We start from the raw sequence: 25,082 nt of genomic DNA, 5'->3' as shown, positions 1-25,082 counted from the left end.
AATGAGTGTTGCCACTTCTTGCTCAAAGAAAACAACATTACTTCCCATAGAGGTAGGTGTCAGGGTATAATGTTCTCTGACCATGTTCTTTTGGATAATCCACATGTGGAGGGTGTAATGTTGAATATAAGGGCAATGAAGCTGGTGATGGATCTGCAGCTCAAGTCCTATGAGGAATGGTTGAGGGAGCTGGGGTTGTTTAGCCTGGAGAAGAGGAGGCTCAGGGGTGACCTCATCGCTCTCTACAACCACCTGAAAGGAGGTTGTAACCAGGTGGGGCTTGGCTTCTTCTCCCAGGCAACCAGCAGTAGGACAAGAGGATGTAGTCTTAAGCTGTGTCAGGGGAGGTTGAGGTTGAACACTAGGAAGAATTTCTTCACTGAAAGGATGGTTAGATATTGGAATGCCCAGGGAGGTGGTGGAGTCACTGTCTCTGGAGATATTTTAGGAAGGACTGGATGTGACACTTAGAGCCATAGTCTAGTTGATGTGGTAGTGTTGTCATAGGCTGGACTTGATCTCAGAGGTCTTTTCCAACCGAATTGATTCTGTGGTGTCAAATGTGTGTGTTTGAAGATACTTGATGTTATGTGGGATTTCTGCTTTGGAAGAACAACACATTTGTATTATGTTTTCAGTATATTTTTTAATTTAAACTTTGCAAAATGCAGAAATCGAAATACACAGTTCAGTTGCAGTACCAATGTGATTCCCATTTCAGTCTCTATAACATCTGCACCATCGTGATGCTGGTCATCCCCCTTGCTAGAAAGGGTTATGTGGGTTGAAATCCCATGTGCTACTCTCCTTTGAACTTTTGTCAGTGGTTCAGTGCATATGTTGACCAAGCAACATAAGCCAGACCAGCATGGTGTGGGATCCAAACTCAGACATTAGCATTCTTTTGATGAAATCAGGGAGAGACATTCACACCAGCAGTTGATCCACTCAATGGATTTAGTTGTTTTTCCAAAGCAAAGGCCACTGTGGAGTCCCCACCGAGTGAGTTGAAGTAGTTACACTCATTTCAACAGCTATGGTTAGTCACACCGTGCATTATTTCCTGAGCTTTGTGGGTGCTTTGCCGTTGCCCCCTCTGAGCCTTCTGTTACAGGGGTTTATTGGTCAGTCACAGTACTTGAGTATTTATCATATCTAAATTCACAGGATTTTGAGGCTCTTTTGAGAAATTGCTAGTTGAGAATCAGTCATAAATGGCCTTCATGATATAATCATGTATTAGGTACACACAATTGTATCAGTGCAGTCTGTATAGATAAAGCCTTCCCCAATGTAAGTTCCAATTTTCTGCACATAATTAAAATGTAGGTAAATTAGTTCAAAAGCCAAGAAAAAGACATTAAAAATTGGAATTTACCTAATCAAGGTAAGTTTGTAGCTTGTCTGCGTTTATGGATTGTGAACTTGAGTGCACTGATTTTTATTTATTTTATTAAATCCCTATCTGCTACACTCTGCTTCTTCCACCTGCTTCTTCTGTTCGCATAACTGGTGAAAATCTCTGAAGATTTAATTCCTGTTAAAATTTGATTTAATTTCACAGAGAAAATTGCATCATAGTCACCATGCCAACCATAGTCAACCATGTTGAATATTACTTGTTTCAGAATAGTCTGAGGGCTCTTTTGTGCTCCTCTCTGCTTTAGCTCCACTTTTGGAATCCTCCTGTGCTTCTAGGCTTTGCTTCTGGCTATGCAGTTGGTTTAGGGCTTACTGTAACTATTAAGTTTGCCTTATGCCTTTTTTTTTTGTATGTTGTGTGCTTGGCTTTTTGCTGTGTCTTGTTATCACTTCTCCGTTGTTCTGTGGCTGGGACCTGTACTGAAGCTCCAGGAGCACCTTGCCTTCTTGACAAACAGGGGAGGGTAACATGGCATAAACATCTAGTGAAATAGATATTTTTTAGGTGATTGTTAGCTAGAGACTCTGTGGAATCACAGCTGTGATGCTGAGCAATGATCTATTAAGGTGGACAATAAGATAGTTAAAGATCTGGCTCTCCAAAACCTCTAGCCACCATGTCCTAATGAGTAGAAGATTTTGAACTGAATCTCCGTATCTGATGGAACTGTCAGAAAAGAGGATTACTTCCATTCTGGGCAGAATCTTTTCCTTAAAGATTCTTTTCCCAGCCAAGAGTCTGCCTAGCAAGAATTGTTTCCAAAGTCCACGCACAAACACATGGAGACTCAAACCTCTGTGCCTATTGACATCTAGTTGATCTCTAGATAAGAAGATCTCTAAATAAGATCTCAGTAAGAAAGGCATGAACACTTGAAAGGCAGATCACGAGTAATAACTCCGAAAAGGTGATAGCAAGTTATAAAATCATATGTCCTTTCTGATGCTTGTAATCCTGAGACGATGTGGCTTGGGATGGATCTCTGGTCAGGGCCTGGCACACTGTAGATCTTGTTTGCTTGTTGTTTGTTAGTACTGTCACGTGGTTTTGCTCACAGTACAGATTCATCCATCACTGAATCCATCATAGCAGTCGCGTCTGGAATGTAGGCTTTGTTGTCTCTTCGACAACATGCTCTAATATTAATAACGATTAATAAAACTGCAGTTCCTGAGTAAGGTGCTTGTAATACTTCAAGTGGAAAAGACAGTGTACTGTGCCTAAAATGAAGTGCACATTGATTAGTTACGCATTGATTATGTGGGCATTCATTAATTGTGCTATTGATTAGACACAGCATGACTCAGTAATGATCACTTGGTATCTGTGACAGTCATGTACCTGAATGTGGGTCACTAACTGCTCATCCAGCAATAGTCTTCTTACATGTGGATCATTACAAATAAGTTGAAAGGTCTTTGTAGTACTTGAGTTGGTTCGAAAGGGGTTTAGTTTTATCGGGACTGATGGGATAGATTAAGGTGGACTTAGTGAGCTGTTCAGGTGGACCCAAAGATTCAGAAGAAAGAATCCCAAAGAAAGAATCAAAATTTCTCTCAGTACTTCAACTTAAATGTCATTGTTTTGTGAACATCTGAGGTGTTTTTTTCACTTTTGCTGTTCACTAGAATTTTGTTTTTCTACTACCTTTATGTTTTGCCCTTTGAGGTCAGTTGAGTAGCTTTATGCAACATTTACAGGGCTTTATGTTAGCTAATTAGCCAAAGTGTTTTGGTCACCAGTTTGTTTAAAAATAGATTTTGCTATGAGAGTGTTCTCAATTTTTAGACAGCTCATGGTGAATGTCCCACCATTTGCACTCTCCGAACAAGAAGGGCTAAAATTTCCCCTTAAAGATAATTGTAAAAGTATCTTGATGTCACTGAACCCTGATGATTAAAATGGACTCATCTTGCTAAGCTGAGAAAAACAAAGTTGGAGGTAAGTTGTTGGTACTTGGTATTGGTCATGGTAGAAAGAGGGTAGAAAGGCTCTTGTAGCATCTGAGGAAGAAGAAACAGTAATACGCTACTGTTGACTAATTAACTAGATTTTTCTTCAGAGAAAAGAGAAAGGAACTGTGAATTTCTGGTAGTGTAACCCTTCCAGACAGATTTGTATTAATTTTCATAAACATACTTTGGTCACAGTTCCATAGTTATATGATTGATGCGTATTTCTTGGCCTAGAAATTATAGTGTGTACACTGGAAGTGGTCCAAGAAAAGCCCTTCCTGAGGCAGCTATTTATTTTTGTTAGTTAGCATCCTGCTGCTTTGTTCCTTAGTAGAGTTAGCTGCAAGTGGGGGATGGGAAGCTGTAGTCATAGCTCCAGAAGCTTCAGTGATTATGTACGTGCTACCTATCTGATATCTGCCATAGACCAGTATAATTTCTTAGCCCACATTTTCTTTATCTGTGTAAAAATTTGGCCTGCAATGAAGTGCTGAACTATTTTAAGGTATCAGCTGATGAATACCTGAAAATTAATTGCAGCATAGGATGGGAAGGCATCTTGCTATATGTGGGTTGTCTCCTTTAGTACAGAATGCTGTGGTTTTGGGAATAGCTTCTGTTGGAGACCTTAGAAGGTGTTGCAGAAGCCCAGATCTCTGGTGTGCAGCCCTGGGCAGCAGTGCAGAAGACTTCAGAGAGCACTTGCCAACAGTATTCAATAAGTAATTTTTCTCTTGTATTCTGGAACTAATGCATAGTAAAAGCAAAATCATTGGCTTGAATACAGTTATTGTGGTCCAGCAGATAGTAAGCATGACTGTTTTTTGGGCTTCAATCTTTTGGTGTTAGCCACTTCATATTTTGTGAAGGGAAGAGTGATCCGTTTCTCACTGTCTGAGCAATTGAATTTAGTTTGTGGCAAAGTGTTAGATATTTGAAATTGTTCTTTTCTGAACTACAAGTGTAGTTTAATCTACATAGGTTATAAAAGGTTTTTAGAAGTTAGATGAGGATCATCCAGAATTGTCATACAATATGTAATTTCACTCTGTTGAAAGGAGCTGGCTATAAAAAGACCTTCTGAGCCTTTATCTTTCTGATGCTATACCAGATTTTCTCTGTAGGTTTTTTCACTGCATACAATACAGTGTTCTTCATAAAAGTGGGAGATAATGTGAATGAAACACATTCAAAATGAATGGCTTTTTGAGTGTCACAAAAAGCTTGTCAAAATAAGCTTTGTTGTATCACAGTAGTTCTGCATTAATAAAGATTTATTTGGAAAAAAACCCTAATCTCTGACAGTACCTTAACATTTCTGTTTAAGGATATTTGAATTCTTAAAATATCCTTTAAAATCATGTTATTAAACTTCCCAAAGTCCTAATTGATAATATTAGGGAAATGATCAGTTATGTATCCTTTTTTGGAGTTGTTATTTGTGTTTAGCAGCGATGTCATTTGGTGCAGGGAAAAAGATTTTTCTCAACACTAAAATTTGTAATGGCTGTCAGTTCACTTCTGCCTGCTCTTACTGGGAAGGTTTGGTTTCTCAGCATTTTTATTGAAGTTGTAGTGTCATCTTGGTCAAAGTCATATGTTTGTGGGTTTGTTTTGGAACAGCACTTAGGCTTAATGGTTTTCAGCCCTAAACTGGTGTCTGGTAGCTACAGAGCCATCATATTCGAGTGCATGGCTAACAGTGTGCGATATGGAAAGTGAAGACTGTCATACCTCTTTTAGGGCATAAAATGCTGGAATCTTTTAATCTTGAAGTATTTTAAGTCTGAGCATCCCTAGAGGAGATTTATACAACACATACTGTAATTATTTTCTAAAGCATAAACCCACCTATTGAAATTCTCTGAAAGTGTAATGCTAAAGCCATTTCTGTGGTCTGCATGTTTGCATGTTGGGTGTCTTCCAGCTAATGGAGTGGGGGTGTGTGTGTGTGGCATGATGGCAGGTTACTAACTGTGGGTGCAGTAAAATAGTGAGCAGGAAGAAAGAGTATCACTTCAGCTTTTCATCTAATAAGCAAGAATCATAAACTCTGAGGTTTCATTAAATTTCAAAGCAGTGCTGAGCTGTGCAATCGATGTTGTTATTGCACCGTTCTGCAGTTCACAAAATTTTAACTTCCTAAAATTACAGGAAAACATAACTTTTCATAGGATTGGGTTGAAACTTTTGTACTGTAGTCAAATTTCATGATTTCACTTGCATCTCTGCTCTTTGAGGTTTTCTTAATGGTGTTTCTCCTTTGTGTACAAGAAGATTTAAATAGACCTGCTTGAAAAACCTCCTTCTACTTCATTAATGAGCAGAAAGTAGCAGGCACTGAAATTTATCTGGAGTGATAACTTTCTGACCAGATACTGATGATAATGAGCTAAAAGATTATTAACATATTTAACTGGTAGAATCTTTTTCATCACTGAACACATTGCTATAGAAATTGAGACTTCTCAGTTGCATGTCCAATGTTTTCTCTTATTATTGCAAGTGGTAACTGCATGAAAATATGCTGAATTGTAGATTTTTTTTTTTAAGGGCAGTGTTTATAAAAAACTATCCTTTAATGGCATTAATACTGAATGGCTCTGGTGTGCATCATTTGAAGTGAAACACTGGTGCTCCCCTTCAGACTTTGGTTTTGTTTCTAGGTTGCACGTCTTCAAAAAATCCCTGATGGTGACAATGAGACAATGATTCCTGTACTGTCTTCAAAAAAAGCAAGTGAATTGCCAGTTGATGAAGTAGCAAGTATCCTGCAAGTAAGTAGTTTTTACATCTCTTAAGAATGCACTGATGTTACCAAACAGTAAGTCTGGTATTTCTTAAGGACAGATCTTGTAATTGAAAGTTGATGTGTTATCATACATTTTGATATTAGCTATTGGCTGCTTCTAAAAGCAAGTTGATTTTTAAATTGTTACTTGAAATACTCTAATCTCTTAATATTTTCAAAAAAAATTGGGTATTTGGAGGGGGACTGAGAGTCAGCTTGAAAATGTTTGGATTTCTGCGTGCTTTGAAGATGGCTATTTGTCAATAAAAATCCTGGAGTCAGTCTTGTTATAAAATTCTGTCATGGTTTTTTTGGTTGGTTTGTTTTTTTTTTTAATTGCTCCCATTTCCCTACAGAATCCTTAATGTCCTTAATTTATTTTGGTAGCCTCCATTTTAAGCTGGAGAAACAGGACTGAATAAGCTGCCCATTGACAGATTTATGAACCCTTGAATCTGGGTTAATTTTCATGATAGATGGTCTTTTTTTCATCTTCTGTATGCTTGACTGCCCGTGGAGTACACCATGATAAATGTTGGTCACTGACAACTCAAGACTTGGAAGCAATTGCTGTCGTTTGGCTGAGCAGCTGAACTCCTGACATCATCCTCAGGAGTCTGAAGTATGCCCACAGTTTGGTTTGTTGTAGAGTTTTCCGCAGGGAAGATCAGCAGTCATTTAGTGATGTGAAGCAACATCTGCTTCTGTAGTTCTTACGTGACTTTTTGGTTCAATCTCTTAAATACTGCCAAATGGAGTTTTAAAATAGTAACCTGTTAGTTTTTGTTGTCATACAAACATTTAGTACCGGACTTGACTTTCGGATGTTGTGCAAATGTTTATAATCTAAGGCTGTATATTTTGGTATTGGTATTTATTTTGAAGTCTAGCTTTTCAGTGTAATTGCTTGCTGACTGCTTTATTCTTTGCGTATTTTAATAGGCTAATCTTCAGAATGGCTTAAAAAACTGTGAAGTTTGTCATAGACGGGCATTCCATGGATGGAATGAATTTGATATTAGTGAAGATGAACCACTGTGGAAAAAATATATATCCCAGGTGAATGTTTTTGTCCTTTCTACTTTTTAGTTTCAATACTTTTCAGTGGTTTTGCTTGTTATTTTCATTTACCTAGCTTTTGTGTACATAAACACATTTTTATAAAAGTGGGAAAAGTGTAGTAGAATGGAAAATTGCAGCTTCTATAATTTATATCTGATTTACCTGTTGAAAAAACTTTTGTTTAGGTGTATACTAGTGTTTCGATTAAGTGATTTGTTCTTCAATGTGTGTTCATACCTAGACAAAGGATGCCATTCATAATTAACCTGAGGGCTAGAAAAGCAGAATAAACTTCTCTGTAGTCAAACTTGGTCCTGAGTTGTACTAAGGTCGTAGAACAATACATTTGGCTGTTGGTAAATGTTTAAATGGAATATGCAATATGAATAACTTGATAGACAAAGGGAATTTTGAAAAGCAAAACTGCTGCCTTTGAATTGAGGATGGAGGTGAGACCAGTCTTGATTCTGGTGTTAAGCAGAACTGGCAAGAGTCAAGTGTGAATTTTTTTTCTTTATCAGTGTGATATATCTCAGAGACATGTATACATACCTGATACGTGTATCTGAAAGTGTCACTGCTTTCTCCTACCTACTCCTCCTGCCCCCTCGCTACACAAGATACCTACACAGAAGACTTTTCTAATGAATTTGCAATGTTAAATATTTTGGTCAACATTTCAGTGCAACCTTGAAGTAATAGATGGTTGACTCTAGAGATCCTGTGTTACATGGGAGTGACTAAAAAGATATCCAGTGCTCTGCTGCTGATAGCAGTGGGAACATCATCCCGTACTAGCTATACTTTGGCATTAATGCTTTATTTTCCCATGTACAGGGTCAATTAGTCTGATGCATCAGAACACTTCTAAGACATATTATCCAGATCTGTTTTAGATGGGATTTATTAAGGTGCATATTTGCCTTGAATATGCTTATAAGATATGCTTTTAGAATGTTCTTCACTTGAATTGTTGGAATGTTCTTTTTTATAGAGTTTCTGAAAAAAATCACTGTGTTAGCAACTAGCTAGCTGTCATAGAAGCAAGGTCCTTTATTATTTTAGACTTAAAAATCTAAGGAAATCATATGGTATAAAAGGAAAATTGGTGTCTTGTAAAACAAGAAACCGTGAGTTAACAGTTAAGAAATATATTGCTGCCTTAATACTGATCAGTTGCTGGGAACAGGATCAGTCTTTTACCTCAAAGACTTTTTGAATGTATTTCAGGCTTCTTTTTGTATTTTTAAATACAGTATAAACAATTATAGGAGATTATTCTTTTTGTATTTAAAATGTGCATCAAGAAATGTAAGAAACATTCTTCTCCTGTTGCATATTGAATACAGTCTATTCAAGGTCTTTGATATTTAAAAGAAAACTCCTCAAGCAAACATCTGAACTGCACAGAGTTAGATTTTCTTTGCACTGGTAGGTTATAAATATTTTAATAATAGAATAATATGCTTCAAAAATAGATCTGATGTGCTTTGAGGGGTAGATGAAATGGCCTTTCTGTCAAGAGTGTGGCTGAATTACTGTTCTGTTTCGTTGCAGTTTAAAAACCCCCTTATTATGCTTCTCCTGGCATCTGCAGTCATCAGTGTTGTAATGCATCAGTTTGATGATGCTGTCAGTATCACTGTGGTAAGGAACTGAAATTCTGTCTTCCTTGGGAGAACTTCAGAATGTGTGACCACATGTGTGTTCAACATCACACGAATGACAACTTGGGGTGGGATCACTTGACTGCAGTTTATGAGTTTGATTTGTATGCTGTCATTAAACCTGTTTATTTTGTGGGTGGGTTTTGGTTTTTTTCTTTTCCTTGATTGATAGCAGCAATACGTATCAAAATACATTTTTGAATAATTTTCTGACTGCTTCTTGCATCTTTACTCTTCTGTTGGTTAAAATGCCTGTCTTTAGGCATTTGTTCAGAGGAGCAATGTTTTTGGCATGTTCTATGAAATTTTAATCTTAAATTGTGTTTTAATTTCAAATTGAAACCAACATAAACCTTCTGTGAATTTACTTGAGAGATGTAATATTTTAAAACATGAAAAAGAAGTGTAACCTGAGCTCTCTAGAAATCACAGAAGAATGATAGAAGCTGAAATAGTAATTTTTTTGTAGAAGCTTGCAGTTAAATAGGGTGCTAAACTAGTGAGCCAAATATAGTACTCATAAACATTCGTAATTGCAATTGACACAGGGAAGAAAATTCTAATCCTTTTGACCTTTTTGGGGTGATAGGTGGTAATCTTGATCTCTGTATGACTAGAGGGAAGTTCTGACTGGTTTTTCTTTTTTTTTTTTTCTCTTGTCTTACCTCTGCAATTCCTGTATTGAGTTTTACTTCTGTGCATAACTCACGGTACTCGAAGGTTTGCTTTTAACCCCTCTCTTTTTTTTGGAAAGAAAATAGTTGTCTTTGGAAGATAAACTATGTGGTTTCTTAAAGAAAAAACTTGCAATTTTGAATTTGAGTATAGTGTTAGTTTGGAATAGTCTATTGTGTTCCTAAGTTGGATTTAGGTAAATTATTGTATTATGAAATTTATTTAATTATTGTGGCTGAAAGTCGAATAATTTTGTGGTTTTATTCCCCTTGGTTAGTGCCCTTAAGTCTATTTCTTAGCTCTCTTGAGCAAGGCAATGAGAAAAGAACAAGGCAATTAGTGTAAGGGAGCAGGAATTTCTACATTCTGTGCTACAGCCTGAGAAGGAGTCTTTCAATGGCTTTGTGAACATTGGTCGATGTGTCTTAAAATATGGAGGAAAAAGGTGTGATTGAGTTAAAGTTTATCAGTTGTGGTGTTTGTCTAACTTCTGACTATCCTCTACCATTTAGTCTTATTATTATGAATGACCACTTTATAACTGAGTGAATGCTTGTTTTACTTCATTTTCAGATGACAGTGCAACTTTTCTATGACTATATTTTTGTGTTCAGAACCTTATCAAAAAAACTAGTTTGCTGCTAAAGATCAGTGACATATATTACTTTTGGTGGCAGTGCTGGCTTGAGCTACCTTTGCCATCCTTTTAGCTCTGCTGGTGCAAAGGTATAACTTTCTGCTCTGAACTGGGAACTGATGAAGATTAAAAGAAAAATAAAATAGTTACATACTACTTTCCATTGATATGAGGCTAGGAATGCAAAGCTGTGCCAGGTAGAATGATCTGTAGAATGTAATATTGCCTCCAAAAGAAGCACGTGTAGCTGTGATGGAAATATTCCATGGAAAGATGGAATATTTATGTAGTTACTTCCTAGTATTCAGTTGGTGAAGCTAATGCTAGTATCACAAAAAAGGCAGATTTCCTGGATTTATGTGGCTTTAGTTGAGTTCAAGAGTATCTTAGATATTTTTAGTAGTTGTTGTGTGTACTTTAAAGGCTTAATTAATGTATGTTGTGTTATGTTTCTGTAAGAAATGAGTGTAACAACTCAGTTAATGTAAGAAAACTCAATTCACGAGTGTATTGAAGGAGAAGATGAGACTTACTTTACAACAAAGTGATCATTGTTATTTCCTGTTATAGATTTAATTAGTTCATACGCTTTCACATCATGTACTTAGAAGGCCCATGATGTTTATGTTGAAGTCTTGTGACCAGAATTGTATTTGATATGGGGGACTATGAAGGCTTGCTATTGAGGCCTTAGTGTACTTATCTTGGATTCCTCCTAATGAGCAATTTTTTTTTTTTTAACTTTTTAGTTTTGGATCTCTGGCATCTCAGCTGTTTGGGGAGTGCCTGGTGTCCTGTCTCTCTCCTTGGGTGTTGGGGCAGAGTTTCTGAGTTACTCATCTTCCTCTTGTTTTTCTTGCTAGGATATTTTATGACTGCAGATCAGTTTTTCAGCTGCCTTATATGTAGTCTTGAACTGATTCTTAGTCTTTCTGTTATCTGGTTATTTGAATAAAACAACATCTGTGATGCCCTGTAGCAGTTAACACACCTTTGTTTTGTTCACAGAGAACACCAGTCAGTTTTTCTATTTGTGTCTTTCCATGCTGTCTCTTGCTCACCATTTAGAAACAGGAAACAAAGGAAGTTTTTCAAGTTTGCTATCAAGTTATTAATCTTATTTTTAGTAAAATCAGGTTATCACATCCTTGGACATCACTGAAGCAGGTGTAAATCGATAATGCCATTTCTTTTGGAACAGACCCCAGGGATACCAAGTGATTTTGAGCATGAGAAAGTTTGTTTCCAAATCATCTTGTTAATATGTGCAAAACCAAATGTGATTGCTTACTTTCTTGGTAATTTGAAATTCTTTTGTCTCACATGGTTTTGTTTTCTTGCAGGCAATACTCATTGTTGTTACAGTTGCCTTCGTTCAGGTAAGACAGCTGTTGGGTTGTCCAAATAAGAGTATTGCTTTTGTGTAAACTCTTATTAATAAGACTGAAGTAGTTGTTTTGATGCATTGTGCTGTGAATGATTGAGTAACATGTTTTCATCGAAGTCTTTTGCCTTTTCTAAAGTGCATGATTTGTCCTGCTTTAACCACATTGAAATTTATGCACCTGTATCAGTATTATACTCAGCCATAAGAGTACTTGTAAAGAAGCCCTTGGAGTAAACAGTTAGAAGTACTTAAGAATTTAACATCATAAAAAAGATTTTGAAAATGTAGCTCTTGCTTCAATTTTGTGCAGAGATGGGGAAAAAAGATCATCTAAGCAGTTTCCTAAGTTTTAAAGTTGTTTTTGTTGTGTAATTACACAGCTTTAGTCAGTGTGTACCTGAATCAAAATTGCTTTGTACTTGTGCTTTATATCTTTAATTACTTGAATTCTGTACTCTGCTTATTGAGTTAGATAATGAGTTGTTACCTTAGTTCTCCGGGAGCTAAAAGCACAGTACTTTTGGTACTAACTTGTTAAACTGTAGAATTCAGAAAAGGTGTCTAATCCCTGAGTTTAGAAGTGTTACTGCAAGTATTACTAATAACTGAAGATAATGAAGGAAATGCAAAGGACTTGTGCTATTCTTTCAGAAGAAATGCATGTAGGCAAATCTGGAAATTTTTCAGAGTTTGGACCATGTTTGCTTTTTAAAGTATCTAATGCAGAACTGTTGAATGTCTTCTTTTATCTGATTTTTTTGGAATATTGCTTAATACAGCTTCACTGATAAAATAAATTTCAGTGGCTCTGTCTTATATTGTGAAACTTTTCCCTGTTTTAAAAATATTATCTGCTTTATTTTTTAAACAATGTCTCTGCAGGAGTACAGATCAGAAAAATCTCTTGAAGAGCTTAGTAAACTTGTGCCTCCAGAATGCCATTGGTATGTAATTTTATCCTTTCAGTCCTAAATTAAATCATATGACATTTAGTCTGAAATGAGTAAATGAAAAAGATTTTACTGAACTTACTTCCTTTGCATCAAGTTTTTACACTGACATAGAACACACTTCACTTTTCCTGATTTTAAAGATCGTTTTATGGGCCTAAAAAACTACACCACGTTGTTGCCTCTCTGAACCCTTCAAATGATGCAACTGAGATGTAACCTCTAGGAAAAAAAGCAGCACATTAGAAATATTTTGCTGACACCTGTAACGTTGCAACGTGTAGTCAGGGGCATGAATGCCTTTCTCAGACAAAATGCCGGAGGAGACGCTCCTACCGCTGTCCATGTTTTTACCTGCAGTGTACGAGAAGGTCGGGTGGAACATACCCTTGCGAGAGATTTAGTGCCAGGTGACACCGTCTGCCTGTCAGTTGGAGACAGAGTCCCGGCTGATCTACGGTTATTTGAGGTATGTGCGTAAAACGGATTTAATGCTTCATAATTTTCCTTCTTGTGGGATAGAGGGGAAGGGAAGATAACTGCTGAATGCTGAAGTGCAGTGGGTGGTCTCGTTTGAAGTTCACAACTGTCTCGGTAGAAAATTTGAAGTAATTACTTTCCAAATGTGATCATGCATTCTTAACCAGTGTATGTAGTTTTTTAACATGGGACATGAGAGGAAAGAATTTGTGAATTTTATGTAGTAATGTGTTGTTGAAAATTTTATTTTTTTTCCCCTCAATGCTAAACATGTTGCAAAAGTATTGTTTTCAGTCTGAATGCTAAGATATTTTAGCAACTGGTTGCAGGTAACTGATTTTCAGTCTTTATTTGCATGAAATTTAGGGTATAGTTCCTGTGTTCATTAATAATGAAATATTGAAAAAAAAAAGAAATTGTTCTGGTGTAATCTTCTCTTTGATACTTCTTCATCAGTGTGTGTCGTTATATCTCCTGGGTTATGCAATATTTAACCTGTGATATTAGCACTGGTGGAAGTGTTTGAGTTGAAGCAATAGCACTATAGTAGTATTTGTATATTCTCTAAAAATGAAGTGTAATGGGTATATATATATTCATCTTGCTTATTTTGATGGTTTTGGTTGAATTTCACATTACTTTTCTGTCAGACTGGGCATCCTCAGTATGCCCAGTATCTGGGCTATCTATCATGTTGAAATAATTTCTAGATATGATGATCTATATGTTCAGTTTATCCACTGTTGATACTTGATTAATCAGTGTGCATTTCATAGACAAAGTCTAAATGAACTAGTTTCTGAGGCAAATTTATGTTGCTCTTGATAAATTTGTCTGGATCATGTTTTTAGCCCCTGTGGTGTAGTTAGTAGTTGAGTGGGTTTGTTTTTGCGTTTGCAAATACTTTCTGCTTCCCTTGGCAATTGTATCATCTCTGCATTGTTATGAAACTGCTGTTGCAGCAGCACCTACTTTCTTGCTCATAGCTGGTATCATGCTATGATAGCAGCAGTCTTGGACCTCTTACAAAGGAAAGCAGAAATGGATTTAGAGGTTTCTCATCCGTCTGCAGCCCTACACTGGATGAGTTTTTTTGTCATCCTTAAGTAGTCTTGCAGATCATTTGAAAATAAGAGCTTGTCATCTTATTTTCATCTTGTGTCTACTGGGCATTGCTATAAGGTGGTGGGTTTTAAAGAAGAGGATCATTTGGAAATCATCTTTTCAGAGAAGGATCTAGATTTCTTCTGTATTCTCATTTCTTCTAGTGTTCTCATTGATGTGTCCTGAAAACAGTAGAAGTGATAATTAGGCACTGTTTAGTTTGTGAAGTCGTTTATATGTGTTAACTTTTTTTTTCAGTAGTCTAATCTTGCAGGGGCAATCTTGTTCTTGAAAACATATTTGAAAATCTTTTCTGGCCTAAGTTTTCTGTATGTTAATGAGCGGTCCATCAAGTTTTTTCTCTAAAGCCAAGAACTAACATGCGTGGAACAGCGTAGACTTGAAACACTCTTCCTTTTGGTAGTGATGATAAAAATTGCAGAGCTCATGGCTATAACTGAACAGTATCAAAGTGGCATCTTCATCTTCCACCTTTGGCTCTTTTAAGTGAGAGCTTTGTTAGGAGGGTTTGTTGCTTTGTTGATCCTTAGAAGGTGGTTGATATTGACAGGCTCCTTACCATGTGAATAAACTGGATATGTTTTTAACGGTCAAAATTTTGAAACTTAGGTTTACACTTCCAGCTACTTAACAAAATATTTTCATGTGTTTTACCTGTTTTGTTTTCAAAGGCTGTGGACCTTTCCATTGATGAATCCAGTCTCACAGGTGAGACAGCTCCTTGCTCTAAATCTACAGCTCCTCAGCCAGCAGCAACCAATGGAGACCTTACTTCTAGGAGCAATATTGCTTTCATGGGGACATTGGTCAGATGTGGAAAAGCAAAGGTAAAATCATTATTGATAGAGAAGAGCGTTTTCCGTGTTTCGACAATTTGAAGTTCTTATTTTTAAAGTTCACCTTTCAGTCATTAGTGTGATAATCTGCAGAGCTCTTCTCACTGGTGCTTTTTCAGACACTGGTTTAATAAGAAAACTAGGGCCAGGAGAGCTCAAATTTGTAGGGAGCAGATGATATGAAACTCCTCTCTCTAAGGATGTGGTGATTTGCTTCTAGAGCTACATTCACATTTGAAAATCTGTAACTGAAAATTCAGTTGTGGTGCAGTGTAGGTGTTACCCTTTTTGAGTTTTGTTACTGGTAGTCAACAAGTATTTTGGCATTGCACAGAATAGTAATTTGTTTCACAGAGACAAAATGTTTTTTAGGAAAAAATCTCTACTTGTGACAAGAATAATTTCATAAACAAAGTTAACAACTGTAGCAGGCTGAAAATTTGCCTGCTATTTCACCCAAAGCTGTAAGATCGACCGCTAACATTAAAATTAGACCTCAGATTTGAATTGGCTTTATTTTTGTGTGTGGTTTGTGGTTTTTTTTAGGGGATAGTTATTGGAACAGGAGAAAACTCTGAATTTGGGGAGGTTTTTAAAATGATGCAAGCAGAAGAGGTAAGTATATATTTCATTCATTAAAACTTTGAATTTATTCCATGGGAACTTGGTTAAACATAATTACGTTGCTTTCAATATTTTTGTTTCTTCTAGTGAAGCAGATTGTAGCTCTTGAACATGAAAGTAGTAACTGAATTCAGTGCAACAAAATATCCATAGCTGATTTAAAGATATTAACTGTGAAAATAATATTCTGAACCTGTCTAAAACTTTACATAGTTTTCTATTTGGCTAAATCGAATTTTCTACAGATAATGAAAAAATTCCTTTTGAGATATAATTTACCTTCCATGGCTTTAATGCTTCTGTTTTGAAAATCAGCTTTACTCTTCAAGAGCATTTTGGTCTTGGAAGAAGTGCAGTGGCTTTTAGTCAGCACGTTGTTTTGGTTTTTTAAATAAATTTTTTAATAAGACCTTTTGTATTAAATTTGTTGCAGACATCACAAAGCTCCGAAAGAATATTTCTAATAATTTTTTTTTTAAACTCTATGAAAGAATAGTCTATTTTCTGTAAGTAGCGTATGGAAGCATAGGGCATAACTGCCCCTTATTCACTGACTGTCTTGAATTTTGCACCTGTGAAGTAATACATGATACAGTTAACCTGCTAACTGCTGCATGTTTGCCATTTATCAAGGCTCCAAAGACACCTCTGCAGAAGAGCATGGATCTCCTGGGAAAACAACTTTCCTTGTATTCCTTCGGTATAATAGGTAAGATAATTTATGTAAAATAATTACAGATTGGGAGCCCCTGGTGGTCTAGTGGTTAAGGGCACGGCGCTGTCACTGCCGAGACCTGGGTTCGATTCCCGGTCAGGGACACTCCCCGGGCAGATGGAGCTCGTTAGCCCTTAAAGGCAACCCACCTACGTCCTGAGGACCTCGCTGCCACCGTCCAAGCTCGCTTGGCCCCGGCAGATGAACCTTAGGATTAAAGGGTGGGCTCAGTTCCGCGCACACTGTGTCTCACCTAAAAAATCCAATGCGCAGGCTGGAAGGTGGAAAGGCCTTCCCCGGATCTTCACTCGCGAAGACTGGCCATTATTATTATTATTATTATTATAACTACAGATTATTATCTAGTGGAAACTAATGTGTAGACCTGGGAAATGGAAGGCTTGATCTCTTTTTAAAAAATATTTTGGCTTCTGATTTTATTGACCGCTTATGAATTCGTTCCACTAGTCATCTGAAAATTACTATGTGACATAACTCTGATCATAAGGTCGTTAACTTGCATCTTCCTGCAAATGTGCTGTTCTGACTTGCTTCTTGTCCTTTAAATGCTTCCTTTTAAATTGCAATATGCCTTTGTCTTCTGATTGAGGGTGTGCATTAGTGAGTACCTCACTGTTGGTATGATTGGGCAACTTGACTGACAGATACTTCCCTCAATGGAATCATGCTGTGACAGTGAAAGAACTAACAGATTTTTTTTATAGGTAGTGTAATGATAAGCTTGGTTTTGGCTATTTGACTGCTTCTTTTTTTTTTTTTGTCCCCATGAGGCTACAGTACATGTTGGTTTTACATTTTTCCCAACGACTATTTTCTTTGTAGGCGTTATTATGCTAGTTGGCTGGTTGCAAGGAAAGCATATCCTTGATATGTTCACAATTGGTGTGAGGTAAGATTTTTGGTTTTAAATAGTGTAGATCATGCATTCCAGCAAATGTCTGAAAGCTAGTGATGTGTGTTATAATATGCTTGCACACACTGCTCTTAACTTCACGTTAAATAATTAAAAATGAAAATAGAAAAGCAAATTTATACTTACTTTTAATGATGCAGTATGTTCCTCTCAGTCTCTTAAACTGCACGTTTGTATGGTGATTTTGGAGTGTCATGGGGAACATCTGCAAACAAGCATTGAGTTGTACAGTTTGAATTTTCATCACTGAGTAAATAAAGTAATTTAATAATAAACTGTAATTTTATGAGAGGCATCTGACAAAACTAAGTTACTGCAAGCCTTGTGTCATGTAGTTCAATAGCTCATTTTCTACCATATTAAGCAAACTTAATCCCAGGTGTTTACTGAGAACAACTCTGAATTTAGATGGTCTAACTCTGTACTCTTAGAAAAGTTGCTGAGATACTAATTACATGGACAGTGCATAAGGCAGAAGTGTTTCTTTAAATGAGATGATCAGACTCTGGATATTTACCCTTTTGTGGAGGGGAAACCCTCCCCCCCCTCCCCAAGCTGCATCTTTGAGCATTGCCTAATGAGTTATTGTGATCTTGTTTACACTGTCATCATGCTTTTTATTTGTTTATTTTTTAAGAGTACCATTCTCTCACTTAAATTGCTGCCACATTATGATCTGGCAGTAGCCATTGTTGATCAGTTGTGGCATTTCTTAGTTCTATTTAGTGCTGACTACACTTATCCTTCACGATCTGGGCTGCATTGCACAGCCCTGATTAGTATTTTGTGTAGGCAAAGTAGGTACAATCAATTTCTCCCTTACCCCAACATTTCTTCATACTTTTGCATAAATAATGAGTAGAAATGATCTAATTTATTTCATTTTTTACTGTCTTCAGTGGAATGTTTTAATGAATGGTATACATCTAGAGTCACGTGGCAGCTTCTTCCTTTCAGTTTTAACCTCAATGACCAGACAGCTACAAAAACAATGTTCTGAATTGTAAATGCATCATTACTATGTAATCTTGTATAACATTCAAAAACGAGATTTGTATATTTACTTTCATTACAGTTTGGCCGTAGCTGCAATCCCTGAAGGACTCCCAATTGTGGTAACAGTGACACTGGCCCTTGGTGTGATGAGAATGGTGAAGAAACGGGCTATTGTAAAAAAACTACCTATTGTTGAAACTTTAGGTATGACTAGACTAACTTAGACATAGTGTTTTGATACAAATGTTAGGAAATCCAAAAAATTGATGACTAATGATAAAAGCAAAGCAGGTATTCTTATTTTGCTAGCAGTGTGGTGACATCTTTAAACGTTTCTAAATTGAATGGGTTATTACACAGTAGCAATTCAGGTAGATGTTTCTGTGGGCTTTAACTTTGTTTTTTGAAGTGAAATGAGCGGTTAATAGCATGCCATGCTTGCAATACTCTAATCTGAGTGATTGGATATATAGACTCTTCAAACTTGTTTGCTGTAAGATGTTCTTGTTAAATAAGACTTATGAAATGATTTTTAAACTAAACATCTTTGGTGTAAATTTATGAATGATATTGACATTAGAAAACAAATCCAGATTTGAATATTAGAAAAAGCTTTTTAATCATAATGCATCTTCAGGATGTTATGCTACTCATATTCAAACTTAAAATTGTTTAAAAACATGTAAGCTCAAAAACATTCGGTGTGCATGTTGAGTCGTAAAAAATGTAAGGCACAGAACATGGAGCAGAAATAGAAATACTAAGTTGAATAATTCTGATGCATTTGAATTTCTTTTTGCATTTGAAGATTGGAAATATTTTTTTCCAATGCCTCTAGTGGAGTTTCATTAGTGTTGCAAGGGTTTTTGTTGCTTTTGCAGTTCCTGCTATCCTGTGCAGAAATGTCAAGATGCTGCAACAATCTATCCAAATCTCCATTCCTGAGTTAAAAGGCATATAGAAATCTCAGATTTTTGTAATCTTTTCAAGCTTATTGAAATTTGAAGGTTTATCAGTAATTCACACTTGTGTGACTAAAGTGTTGTTGCTGGTGTTAGATAAATATTGTACTTTTTAATAAAGAGGAATGACTGCTGTAAAGCAGGGCCTTAGTTTTCTGTGTCACCAGGAATCACAACTGAGATTTCAGTAATGTAGTTTGAGATACAGCAGAATAAAATAATGGAGAGGTAGTAAATGGAAGTATTTTGGATGAGTTGTGAATTTGGGATTTTGATTAGTTTTTTTCTGTTTATTGGACAGACTTGCAAAGAACCTTGTACAACTATTAATACTTGAAAATTTGCTGTCTTTTGTTAAATCTCACTTTTTTTTTTTCACAGACAGCTGCAGTATTTGTAGAAATTTGCTTGACTTGAATACTTTTGGCTTTGTTAGTTACGTTATTCTAAACAAACATTGTCTTATAAATGTTAATTGGTTATTTCAGGTTGCTGCAACGTAATTTGTTCAGATAAAACTGGTACTCTGACAAAGAATGAAATGACTGTTACTCATATTTTTACTTCTGATGGGCAACATGCTGAGGTATGTGGCATGATGCTTCGGCTTGAATTTTCCTTTTTGTTTTGTATATCAGCTCAAACATTCTTGAATACACTGTAGGTAAAGCATCTGTCAGGAAAGCATAAATTTATTGCACCAAACTCCTGTCCCTCAACTTCCAACCATTTCTGTTCTTCAGTACATTTAGTATTGCAGCTTTTGAGTTGTGGTTATTCAAGCCTTTTCTGGTAACAGAAGAATTTTTTTGTATAGTATGTTAAGTTCTTGCATCTCTTGATGGCTGTAGGTCACAATAAGAGACAGATGCTTAGATACAGCACAAAGGCAAGTTGAGAGATTGTGTTTGGCTTCAGTACAGAAAGTTGAGGCTATTTTACTGTTTCAGGTGCATAAAAATAAAATTTACATGTTAAAAACATTTAAAATGGGGACATTTTAGCTTTTGACAAGTTTAAAAGACACAAGTTTATTGTGTGAACCCTTCGTACTGAATATGTACTGTCATTCTTATTTTTTTTTATAATGGATGGAGTTGAAAGTAGGAGTCAGACATGAAAGAGTGGTGGTTGAGTTTGGGGGGTTGCAGAAGTAATTGCACAAAAGAGAAGCAAAAGCAGCAGGAGTGGAAAAGTGGTGAGGTGTGGAACTGGGAGTGTTTTAAATAAGTTCTTAAATTCTCTAACTCTTTGATCCGGGTTTGTTTCCACAGTACACTTAATAGGTGGTCTTGCCGTTTTCTTTTGTAAGCATTAAATACTGGCATTTTTTCTTACTGTTTCCTGTTATTTATCTCTGTTTTCTTATATATCCTGATAGCTATTTTTTATTGTTAGAATACTGTAGGAATACTGTAACTGCTTTTCTTTTACTACTAGCACAGTTGTATCTGAGTCAAATCAGCTCCTTTATCCTAACAGAAAGAGAACTTGAAATGGCTCTGAAACATATTAGCTGTTAATGCTGTAGACATGAAGACTTTTTTAGAATCCTAGTGGGATGCCTGGTTTTTGTGCATTAAAAATACAATTTTACTGGTTTTAACACCTTCCTGAGGTCTCAACTGAGAGGCTGTTCAACTGATTTTATTTTTTTTTTTTTTAACTGGATGAAAGTAGGACTCTACTCTGTACTTCCATTCCCCTGCAGGGGATATGCATTATTAACCACAGTAAAGTTGAATAGGCAACAAAAATTAGACAGCAAAAGAAAGGGGGAAAAAAAGAAAGCATGCCTAATGCTGTAAGGAAACAATAGACACTACATTTATTTATGCTAAGGAATAAAGTTGATACTTGTTAAAAAAATTAGTCTTTAATGTATTTCATTGAACTCAGAGTGTTGCTTCATTAGAAGCTGAGTAAGAAGAATCCAGGCACACTGAGTAAAATCAGTCATTATGAGTGGTATTTTAAAAATTTTCTGTAGTTGATAGTTTGGCTCCTTGTTTTGCAGGTTACTGGAGTAGGTTATAACAGGTTTGGAGAAGTGATGCTCGATGGTGAAGTTATTCATGGTTATAACAACCCATCCATTAGCAAAATTGTTGAGGTAAGATCTTGGCACAGAGAGGTGAGTTTTAAATGATGATGTAGCACAAGAGCTTTGTATGGCATTTACTTTGTGTTCTGTTTTCCCCTTTCCTTCCTCAACTTTTAGGCCGGTTGTGTGTGCAACGATGCTTTGATTAGGAACAACACATTGATGGGGAAGCCAACAGAAGGGGCCTTAATTGCACTTGCTATGAAAGTGAGTACCTGATGATGCTTTTTGGATTTATAGCAGGTGGGAAGTATGTAGAAATAAGCTGTGGTTTTGTTTTTCTCATTTTCTTTTCCTTTGGGTCTCGTAGATTTGTACGGCAGCTGCTCATCTCCTGTGTTTCCTTGTTGTAAATCTTGGGTGTTCTAATGGATAATAAAAAAATAATTAGGACTGAAGTCAAATCTCTGTTTTGATCTTCTTGCACTTACTTAGTACTGTCTTTTTACCTGCCATAAACTAATTTACCTGTTGACTGTTGATTGTGCTGTCTCTTTCCTAGTTCTCATCAGAAGCAGTGAGAAGCTGATAACCGATGTATAGGTGCCTGCAGCATTTATAGCTCTTAAGTGCAGGGTGCAGGTAGTTTAAATTATAGACACTGTGCTGAACTACTTAGGGATTTTTTGTGGATGGAAGGACAGAGGGTGTTGTTCTTTATTTCTTTTAAAATTTTTTTTTTGTAATGCTGTGAAGCACAGATTACAGTTACTGAGAAATGTAACAAGGCACTTGATTTAGCACTTAATTATTTTTTTTTTTTGTCTGTGATGGCAAATGAACTCGAGAACATTAAAAGATGAATGTATGACAGTCTTTCCCTGTGTAACTCAGGCATAAATTGTAACTATCTTTTTGCTGAGACTCGTTCTAAGTCTCCAGTCTTTGACTGGAAAGGACAAGAGTGATGTTGTTTTGGCAAGTGCGTAGAAACTGAAAAGAACAGGAATTTTTCACATCTGTTGCTGGAAAGGCAGGTAGTGAGGGGGCTGTGAAGCTCTTTAAGTACTAAGAGTGGTTTATATTCTGGTTTTGCACCTTCTTTAATTGACATTTTCTTTAAGAGTTCATTAAGAGTAGAGCACAGAATGCAGCGAATTGCATCAGGGCTGGGGATAGAATAGCATTTGAAATGAAATGCCTTTTGTCTGAAGTCTTCATGGTTCGTTTCAGTTTAAATGCTTGAGTGATCCTGATCACTAAAAAAAAAAAAAAAAAAAAAGTAATTTCAGATTGGGTCATTTAAACTTAAAATCAGAGTCTTGCTTTCTCCAGACTTTTTGCCATAGTCTTGTGTTACAATTTTGTAGGCACTTCTAGCGGAGAAATTTTATAGACGGTACTAAAAAAATGCATTAGGGTGATAGACGCTTTTTGTCAAACTAAGAACTGTGTTGCTAGCCATTGCAAGACTTATCTTTGGATGAAAGATAGGAAATAGTGCTGAATGGTCTGACTCATGCTGAAGCCTGAAAGAAGTGTGTAGGTGCTTTCACTGCCGGTTTGTCAAAAGTCTATCTAAATTGGAATAGTGTACACAAAAGCAACTTTGTAGATGAGACTGGTTTTTAGCTATGTGATGTTTGTAAGCTGAGGTGTCTCAACAAGTCAGCAAATTGCATACCTGTTTGAAAAGAAAAGGCCCTAACGTTGTGGTGGTACTTCTGTTTTATACAGATGGGTTTAGATGGGCTCCAGGAAGACTATATAAGGAAGGCTGAATATCCCTTCAGCTCAGAACAAAAATGGATGGCTGTAAAATGCATTCACAGAACACAGCAGGTAAACTTCAATGACTGTTTGCTTGTGCACTGGCTTTGTGGAACACTTACCTACTTTGTTTAATACCCTAATTTTTCCTTTCAGAAGTTATGGCAAGCTGGCAGTAGTGCGGAGTCCTGGAAACAGAGTTTGATAATAGACACAGCTTTAGTTTCAAACTCTGACGTGGAGATAAGGAATAGCAAGAAATTATTTCTTTAAAAGGCATACTGGGAAATTATTTTCAGTATATTGAAAACTGATGTCTTGAATGTAGGCCTGGCTGTTTTTACTTCCTTCTCCCTCCTCAAACATCTAATGCAGTTCTGCCAATCTTATGCCAAACTGATGTTTCAGTGCTGCTTAGTTATATAATGAATTAAGAGCAAAAATATGCATTGATGTTCAGTAGTAAAATTTCTTTTGTTTGAAAACAGAGTTGCAGACCTTGATGTCAAACCTTATCACTGGTGACAAATTTTATCCTGGATTATCAATACAATTTATTTAACCTATTTTTCTGTCTTCTGGTGCTTTCCAATACATACTTGCTTTCATGTTTCATTTAGACCAATCTGAATGTTTTTGTTACAAGTATTGACATAATCACTGCCAGTCCGATAACTGGAGCCTTCTAGACACTGTGTGCAACATGAGACCTTTATATTGGATTTATGGAAAATTTTGTAGTACTTCTGACCCAAAACAGGCTTGCTGACAAGTGTTCAAGTATCACAGTAAAATCTTTGCTTTGGGAGTGAAGCATTTGACTCCTTTTATTTGTATGGATTGTATGGTTGATTATTCATGTCTGTACAGAGAGTGGTGAGCAGGAATTGGTGTAAGATTTTAATCCATGTAAGGATTTACTGTGTCTTTGTTTTGGAAACAGCGATTTTGTGAGACTGTTGAAAAATTTGAAACAGATTTAAAGGGAGCATAAGTTATTTGAAGGCTAAGAAAATACAGTGGGTTTAGGAACTTGGAACTCTATCACTTAAGCCTATCACGAAAGATTGAAATAACTTGACTACTGTGCATAAATACCTTCACAGGGAGAAAATAGATATATTGAAAAAGGCTTTTTAGTTCCACTGGAGAGAAGGTGAGTGATCAGTGATTGGAAATTGAGCTGATACAGCAGTTCTTGATGGAAAATGGGGGCAGGGAAAGAATGAGTTGATTTAGCGTTGGAGTTAAGTGCTTGAGGTAGGTGGTGGATTCACAGTCCCTTGATATCATCATATCAAGGCTAGATGGCTATCTGGAAGATATTGTTAGGCCTGGAACAAGGATGCAGGTGATGTTTATTTACCTGGGCAGCTGGTCTGACGATGAGCTAAAGGTATTTCAGGTCCAATGTTCTATGTAGGCCTAATTTCTGTCCTTCACATGGCCTCTCCAGTCTATAAAGTGACTTTGCATGGCCTCTTTAGTCTGCACTGTGACTGTGGCTGATGTGTCTGATGTCTACTGAAATGAGATATTTGATTGTTGACTTGGCTCTTTTGACGTTACCGCTCTTGAACAAACACTGTGTAGAGATACTGAAAAGAACAGAATTTTTGTTTACAAGTTTGATTTTCATAATGTTCTGAAGACTCTAAACAAAAGTACAGGTATGCAATTCTTACGTGTCCATGTGTGTACATACTTGTGTGTGTGTCCTTATATATACACACATGTGCACACAACAATTCATTTTCGTTTCAGGACAAACCTGAAGTTTGCTTTATGAAAGGTGCTTATGAACAAGTCATTAGGTACTGTACATCATATAACTGTAAGGGACAGACCCTACCTCTTGTTCAGCAACAAAGAGAGCAATACCAGCAAGAGAAGACATCTATGGGCTCTGCAGGACTTAGAGGTAAGGCTGTTTCAATGTCTTAAAATAACAATTTTTTTTTTTTCCTAAATGGCACTGCTTATTGTTTAAAAAAACCCAACAACAAACAAGAGCAACCAAAACCACTAGGATCTGTGGTTTTTTTATTC

At 36.5% G+C, this 25,082-nt stretch overlaps 1 protein-coding gene across 6 annotated transcripts in view; it reads left to right on the top strand.

Moving 5' to 3' along the window:
* Positions 1 to 25,082, top strand: part of ATP2C1 (ATPase secretory pathway Ca2+ transporting 1) — a 67,026-nt gene that overhangs the window by 25,296 nt on the left and 16,648 nt on the right. For all 6 annotated transcript variants that reach the window (XM_050315504.1, XM_050315457.1, XM_050315465.1 and 3 more), the window contains 16 exons: positions 6,045 to 6,155; positions 7,112 to 7,228; positions 8,789 to 8,878; positions 11,554 to 11,589; positions 12,480 to 12,541; positions 12,908 to 13,016; positions 14,824 to 14,979; positions 15,535 to 15,603; positions 16,246 to 16,321; positions 17,171 to 17,237; positions 18,337 to 18,461; positions 19,708 to 19,805; positions 21,237 to 21,332; positions 21,441 to 21,530; positions 23,001 to 23,105; positions 24,798 to 24,954. In XM_050315504.1, coding sequence (XP_050171461.1) covers positions 6,045 to 6,155; positions 7,112 to 7,228; positions 8,789 to 8,878; positions 11,554 to 11,589; positions 12,480 to 12,541; positions 12,908 to 13,016; positions 14,824 to 14,979; positions 15,535 to 15,603; positions 16,246 to 16,321; positions 17,171 to 17,237; positions 18,337 to 18,461; positions 19,708 to 19,805; positions 21,237 to 21,332; positions 21,441 to 21,530; positions 23,001 to 23,105; positions 24,798 to 24,954 — 1,564 coding nt within the window. The remainder of the gene's footprint in view (positions 1 to 6,044; positions 6,156 to 7,111; positions 7,229 to 8,788; positions 8,879 to 11,553; positions 11,590 to 12,479; positions 12,542 to 12,907; positions 13,017 to 14,823; positions 14,980 to 15,534; positions 15,604 to 16,245; positions 16,322 to 17,170; positions 17,238 to 18,336; positions 18,462 to 19,707; positions 19,806 to 21,236; positions 21,333 to 21,440; positions 21,531 to 23,000; positions 23,106 to 24,797; positions 24,955 to 25,082) is intronic.

This window comes from Myiozetetes cayanensis, unplaced genomic scaffold (genome assembly GCF_022539395.1).
Source record: "Myiozetetes cayanensis isolate MyiCay16 unplaced genomic scaffold, myiCay2020 scf1, whole genome shotgun sequence".
NCBI classification, from domain to species: Eukaryota; Metazoa; Chordata; class Aves; order Passeriformes; family Tyrannidae; genus Myiozetetes; species Myiozetetes cayanensis.
This window is presented reverse-complemented; position numbering and strand designations above follow the sequence as displayed.